The sequence below is a fragment of the Macrobrachium rosenbergii genome, chromosome 21 (genome assembly GCF_040412425.1).
Source record: "Macrobrachium rosenbergii isolate ZJJX-2024 chromosome 21, ASM4041242v1, whole genome shotgun sequence".
NCBI lineage: Eukaryota > Metazoa > Arthropoda > Malacostraca > Decapoda > Palaemonidae > Macrobrachium > Macrobrachium rosenbergii.
Window position 1 is genome coordinate 34,444,273 of NC_089761.1, and position 7,500 is coordinate 34,451,772.

General features: G+C 37.7%; 1 protein-coding gene across 5 annotated transcripts in view; it reads right to left on the bottom strand.

The window, feature by feature from the left end:
- Positions 1 to 7,500, bottom strand: part of LOC136849906 (sialin-like) — a 69,949-nt gene that overhangs the window by 51,703 nt on the left and 10,746 nt on the right. For 3 of the 5 annotated variants that reach the window (XM_067123420.1, XM_067123418.1, XM_067123417.1), the window contains exons 1-2: positions 6,134 to 7,148; positions 2,619 to 3,260 (exon numbers count right to left, since the gene is read on the bottom strand). In XM_067123420.1, the coding sequence (XP_066979521.1) occupies positions 2,619 to 3,260; positions 6,134 to 7,010 (1,519 nt within the window). In that variant the 5' untranslated portion in view covers positions 7,011 to 7,148. Of the gene's footprint in view, positions 1 to 2,618; positions 3,261 to 6,133; positions 7,149 to 7,500 lie in introns of those variants that run through there. The other 2 variants (XM_067123421.1, XM_067123422.1) reach the window with 1 other exon arrangement.

The window sequence follows — 7,500 nt, forward strand, 5'->3', positions numbered from 1 at the left end:
ATAATAATAATAATGAGAAATCATAATTAAGTAGAATAAAATTTATAATTTATATTTATACGTAACAAACTTACGAACACCAAGACAGAACGATAATAAGAATGGAACAAGAGAGAGAGAGAGAGAGAGAGAGAGAGAGAGAGAGAGAGAGAGAGAGAGAGAGAGAGAGAGAGAGACTCCTCTCTCTCGGAAACAACAACAGACCTCCTCACGGCTTCTAATAAGCCGTTACTATGTGACAGCATCGCATATAGCTGTCATGTGTACGCTGCATTACAATCACGCCTCAACTGTTTGCTGGCTAAGAAAGACCCTTGTAGCCAATTGCTGTGTGTTATAATACATCTCCCACGGGTGTTAGCCACTGCAAAAGTGACGGGAAGCATTCGGTCCTATTTTTACGTGATGTGGGGAGACAAGGATGTCACATGAACACTTTTTTAAAGCACTTCCTTTTGGCATCTTGTAGCAACTTGCAACTTGTAGCACTCTGTACGAAGTGGGCGACTTCTTAAATTATTGTCTTTTCCTGGTACGAATCTTTGGTCCAGTTTTCGTAGTAAGGGGAGAAAAAGCTGCCACATGAACACTTTTTTAAAGCACTTATTTTTGGCATCTTGGAGCAATTTGCAACTTTTAGAACTTTGAAGGAATTGGGCGACTTTTCAAATTATTATTTCTGTTACGAAACTGTACAATAATATAATATAATAATAATATTCTTTGGAACCTTGAATTTCATGTCTATAATGGCCCCGTTCGGTGGGCTTGTTCCATATGAATAGGGTTCGTCTTAATAATAATAATAATAATAATAATAATCTTTGGAAGCTTGAATTTCAAGTCAATGGCCCCTGTGGTGGGCTTGTTCCATATGTATATATTTAGGATTCATCTTCATAATAATAATAATAATAATAATAATAATAATAATAATAATAATAATAATAATAGTCTCTGGAAGCCTGAATTTAAAGTCAACGGCCCCTGTGGCGGGCTTGTTCCATATGAATAGGATTCAACTGAATAATAATAATAATACAGTGAAAGCTTAAAAGAAAGCTTCCTTTATGACTGACAATCCTGCGAATGTCTGGAGAGAGTCCTCTGGATAAGCGAAGAAAGCAGGGTCACTGACCTCTCAAGGTTATGCAAGGTCGAAGGAAGTAGGAAGCCTGACTCTCACTCTCACTCTCTCTCTCTCTTGAAATATCCTTGAAGTATCCTTGAGGTTTTATTTTGTTTTGTACTGTATATGTCATGAATATGTGTCTGTCTGTATGTATGTATGTGCATGTATGTGTATGTATGCATGTGTGTAAATATATACATATGTATGTATATACGAAAGATCGTTATTTTTACAATTCAGAAAACAGGTTAATAGAAAAATTAATATAAAGAATCTATGAGTGTCTGTATGTGCATATATATGTATGTATTTAATATGTACGTATGTGTGTTTGTATATACAAAAATTAGTTATTTTATCAATGCAGAAAACAGGCTCATAAAAAATTAATATACAGAACCCAAGAATTCTATCAAAGTACAAATGAAGGTCTTCAGAAAGTAAGGCCTTTAGTAGTGGCAACACAATCAAAAGGCCTTTGATGGCCATCAAAACAAAGGCCATTAAGGCCACCATTGAAGAGCCTGTAGTGGCCACTGGAAAAAGATCTTAAATGGCAAAAAAACAAAGGCTTTTTGTCATTTTCAAACGAAGGGTTCTGCCACAACAAAGGCCAACAGTGGCCCTCAGACAATGACTTCAGTGGCTACCGACACAAAGATCTTCAGTGGCCATTGAAACAAAAGACCTTCAGTGGCCATTGAAACAAAAGACCTTCAGTGGCCATTGAAACAAAAGACCTTCAGTGGCCATTGAAACAAAAGACCTTCAGTGGCCATTGAAACAAAAGACCTTCAGTGGCCACTGAGAAAAAGACTTTCAATAGGCCCTGAAACAAAGACTCAAAGTGGCCACTGAAACAAAAGCCCTTCAGCGGCCACTGAAGCAGAGACTTTCCGAATAGAATGTATGAATAAAATAAAATAAATAAAAAAGAATAAAGGGATGGAATAAAACTTGGCGTGAGACAAATGGCGGGCATAATTATCTCTCACTTTAGCCTCAATTCTCTCAAGTGGAGTTGCTCTCGACTTGGCCTCAAAGTGGCCATCTTAGAATTTAACTTTTATTGCTGAACTGACAGTCTGAATTTTCCAGGTCTCTTTACAAACAACTGAGAGAGAGAGAGAGAGAGAGAGAGAGAGAGAGAGAGAGAGAGAGAGAGAGAGAGAGAGAGAGAGAGAGAGAGAGCTGTAACTGCTCTAGAATGAGGTCTGGTTGTCAGTTTCATAGACAAAATGTATACACACAAATACATAGGAATTATACTTAAGACCGTATATATATATATATATATATATATATATATATATATATATATATATATATATATATATATATATATATAGATAGTGATATAAAATAAAAAATTACGGAGACATTAATATTATTACACAAATTCTATCTGATAATGAATATAAATGACAGGGGAGGGTGGATTGGAGGGTTTTGGAAAGGGGGAGGGGGGACTTCTGCCCAATCTTACTTGCGGAATCTCCCGTCTTCTCGTCCGCCCCGTCGTTTTTGATTAACTTCTCTTTGGCGTCGCCGTCGATGTCTATTTTGACGTCGCCGAGTCGCGTCGTCTCTTTCTCCTTTCCTTTCTCTTCTCTCTCTTTCTCTTTCTCCTTTTCACCCTTTTCGCTGTCCACGACCACCGTTCCGTTCGTCATCGGCTCCTCTCCCTCGTCTGGTTTAGCCACGTTCCTCTCTCTCTCCTTCCTCACTTCCTTCTTACCGTCGTTATCCTTCGCTTCCTCAACCTTTTTCTCCTTCTCCTTCCTCACTTCCTCCGCCCTTTTCTCCTCCTCACTAATTCCCCCATCATCCGATTTCGCTATCTCCTTTTCTTTGGTGTTTTCCTCCCCCACCACTTTCACTTCGCTTTCTTTTTCCTTCTCGTCACCTTTCCCTTTATCGGCACCTTTCACTTCGCTCTCTTTCTCCTTCTCGTCACCTTTCCCTTTACCGGCACCTTTCACTTCGCTCTCTTTCTCCTTCTCGTCACCTTTCCCTTTATCGGCACCTTTCACTTCGCTCTCTTTCTCCTTCTCGTCACCTTTCCCTTTATCGGGATCTTTCACTTCCTTCCCATTTTCACTATCCTTCGGCCCACTTTCACTCTCCTCTGATTGCATGGAATAGACGAGAGAAAGGTTAGAAAGCATTTGGTTAGTAGCAATTGGTTACAGAAAATTAGTTTTTATTAAAGTCATGCGGGAGAGAGACACGGGTTGACACACAGAATACACAGTATAGACATGACAGAAACATGACAAGATTAGTATTAATCTATGTACTTAAATATAGGTATTTCTAAAATCTCTAAAGTTATTCCTAGTGTCTATAGTTACACTAACTATAGCCGCTGGCTACGTCAAAACTAACGTACACACATACGTCTAAATGAAGCCAGGAATTGAGTTTTCTAATTCAAAATGGAAGCAAGACGCGTCTAAGGAATCATTTTTGAAAATACAAAAAAGAAACATGATTGATTTTGGAGGCTGAGTTGGGTTGACATAATGGTTTTGTAACGTTTTATGGTTCCTTAAATCTACGAAAATAATAGCTTTCCCTTCACAAAAGCAGTTCAGCAAACGCTAATATATTTCCAAATTTGCATTTTAATATTCAAGAATAAGAAGTTTAAGGAGTAAAGTGCAATAGTTGAAAAAAGGTAAATTTGAGTAAAGATAAACTGAATAAATCTTTGGAATAAGACAAATCTGACAAAGATAAGTAAAGATAAATTAGGTGAATCTTTAGAAATGCTGACAAGAGTGATAGAAAATGGATGTCTTCAGATAACTATATAAATATAAAATCGTAAAATTCACTCCAAGTTCTTTCACGCTTCGCCACAGGCTGTTTTTGGAGCAAGAGCCCGTGCTGTTTGGTATAAGGTCAGTTAAGTCTACAATGTAAACATCAAGCCTGGGCTAGATTAGGACAGCAGTTTTTGTTTTGAGAAACCTAAAAATCATGAATTTTTATAAAACTTCAGATCTGGGCTAGATTAGGACAACAGTTTTTTTTTTAGAACAGTAAAAATAATGAATTTTTAAAATGTTTCAAGGAATTTTCCATATCAAGATTTTTTTTGAAGATGTACTTCGAGATATTTCTCTCAAAAAACAATTTAGCTAAAATGAAAATGAAAATATTAGACATATATTTTGAACGCCTGACTAATTAAATTACTAATAAGATATTAATTATACGTAAATGAAACGTTGTATATTATAGAAATAATTATAACTTCACTGCCATATACTTTGAACGCCTGACTAGTTAATTAAAAAACGAATGAAATATTAACTCTATGCAAGTGAAACTTTGAATCTTGGAAAGCAATGATCAAAAGCTTTCTTTATCTTGACGGCAAGACTTCAAATGATGATAAGAATTAAGTCGAACATAATCTTTTCCGAGACTTAACAGATAAAGATTGTAGTGGGAGTTCAACAGAAATAAACATCATCTCTTTTCTGCTCGTCCCAAAGATAAATTCATCAAAGTTTTGGTTCTAGAAATCTAGTTAAAATCTAGATGAAACTACCAGCATCTCTCGTTAAGTGTAGTGAGAGTTCAACAGAAATAATTATTAACTGGTTTCTGCTCGTCCCAAAGATAAATTCATCAAAGTTCTGGTTCTAGAAATCTAGTTAAAATCTAGATGAAACTACCAGCATCTCTCTCTAGGTGTGGCGAGAGTTCAGCAGATACACAAATATCATTTGGTTTCTGTTCATCCCAAAAATAAATCCATCAAAATTCTAGTTCTGGAAATCAAAATTCTAGTTAAAATCTAGATGAAACTACCAGGCTCTCTCTAGGTGTGCCGAGAGTTCGACAGATACATAATCATCATTTGGTTTCTGTTCATCCCAAAAATAAATCCATCAAAATTCTAATTCTGGAAATCATAAGTCTAGTTAAAATCTAGATGAAACTACTAGCCTCTCTCTAGATGTATATACACGTGCAGGGGGGATTTTAATCTACCGAGGCAAATGCAGGACAAAAAGGAGTTATTCAAAATAGATCAATCAGGAAATATAAGTAAAAATGTCTAAACTTACTTGATTCTAAACATACTAATTGTGTCCCCACTACTGGACGTAAATAATGGACAGAATGAATTCTGATTCTGAGTGAATTTGGAATTTTGTGGGAAAAGAAAGCTGATTTGTGTCAATGGGGGATGGATGGGAAATGAGAGCAAGAGCCCGTGGTGGCATAAGGCCAGCCTCGTCTAACACGTTAGTCAAGTATTGTGTGGCTTTGTAAAACGCTTCATCAGAACCATTAGAAGCTTTAGTTCTGTTTGGTTTCAAAAAGGGACGAAAATATGCAAAATTTTGAACTTTTGATTTGGTGTTGCAAAACAGTGATGTTAAATACGTACTGATCAGAAGTGAAAGAAACACAGAGGAAGATATAAAGTAAACGAATAACTCAACACAGTTGTTGTCATATGTGCGGTGCAATAGTGTACTACCTTAAACAGTACACACATGGAGAAAGAACTGTGCACATGTGAAGCTTTACTGAACCAAATTACCAATGAACAACCTTCACCTATATGTACCACGTAGACCTTTTCACCTGTGACCTCCCAAACTTAAGAAAAGGTAAAAAATGTCAAAAACTGTATAAACTGCCATTTCGCTGAAGGCAAAAATCTCGTCGAGGAGTCTCGCGCGTGAAAGGCAGTTCGCGAGTCATTTTTGAAAGAAAAAACTGTAACTCTGTAACTGACGCCTGTGCAGATCTCACACAGCACCTGGGTGCTTCATTTCCGAGAGTTAAATGTCGTCTACTGGCTGAATGTGGTGACGAAGGAAGATGGTGCTCTGTGTTCTGAAGGCTGAGATGATGAACGTATCACAGTGTTCAGGTACATTACTCAAAGAAAGAAACTATAAATAAAAGGAGAACTCTATAGGAAACTAGCTCTACTTGCGAGTGACTGCAAACAGCACACCGTTTTCTTACGCGCCAAATCTTTGCCCTTGCCCTCAGTGTCATTGCCGGTGGCGTTCTTTCTGTTATTCTCAGAGACTTCTGACTGACTCTCGTCCGCCTGATGCTTGGTTTCGTTCTTCTCGACTTTTGGACATTCATTTACACCCTTTTCTTGTTCTGCTTTATCTTTAGGGGGCCCAGTATCTTTCTCATTCTTCTCTGGAGCCTTGTCTTTGTCTTTTGCAGGTTCAGTGACTTCATTAGCCTTTTCTGGGACCTTTTCTTTGTCTTTTGTCGGTTCAATGACTTCTTTCTTCTCTGGAACCTTGCCTTTTGCGGGTTCAATGGCTTCTTTTGTGTTTTCTGGGACATTTTCTTTGTCTTTAGTAGGTTCAGTGACTTCCTTCGCCTTTTCTGGGACCTTGTCTTTGTCTTTTGCAGGTTCAGTGACTTCTTTTGTCTTTTCTGGGATCTTATCTTTGTCTTTTGCAGGTTCAATGACTTCTTTTGTCTTTTCTGGGACCTTATCTTTGTCTTTTGCAGGTTCAGTGACCTCTTTCGCCATTTCTGGCACCTTTACTTTGTCTTTTACAGGTTCAATGACTTCTTTCGCTTTTTCTGGGGCCTTTTCTTTGTCTTTTGCAGGTTCAATGACTTCTTTTGTCTTTTCTGGGACCTTGTCTTTGTCTTTTGCAGGTTCAATGACTTCTGTCGCCTTTTCTGGGACCTTGTCTTTGTCTTTAGCAGGTTCAATGACTTCTTTTGTCTTTTCTGGGACTTTGTCTTTGTCAGGTTCAATGACTTCTTTCTTTTTCCTCTGGAACCTTCTCTTTGTCTTTGGTAGGGTCATTGTCTTTCTTCTCTTCTGGAACCTTCTCTTTATCCTTGGTGGGCTCACTGGCTTCATTCTTCTTTTCAGGAACCTTTTCTTTGTCTTTTGCAGGTTCAGTGACTTCTACCTTCTTTTCAGGAACCTTGTCTTTTGCAGGTTCAGTAACTTCCTTCTTTTCCTCTGGATCATTTTCTTTTTCTTTTGCAGGTTTAGTGACTTCTTTATTTTCCTCTGGAACCTTTCCTTTGTCTTTTTCAGGCTCTTGAACTTCTTTCTTCTTTTCTGGAACCTTTTCTGTGTCTCTTGCAGGTCCAGTGACTTCTTTCTTCTCTGGAACCTTGGCTTTGTCTTTTGCAGGTTCAGTGATTTCTTTATTCTCCACTGGGATCTTGTCTTTGTCTTTTGCAGGTTCAGTGACTTCTTTCTTCTCCACTGGAACCTTTTCTTTGTCTTTTGTAGGTACAGTGACTTCTTTATTCTCTTCTGGAACCTTTTCAGTGACTTCACTTTTATTCTCTGGAACCTTTTCTTTGTCTTTTGCAGGCCCAGTGACTTCTTTCTTCTC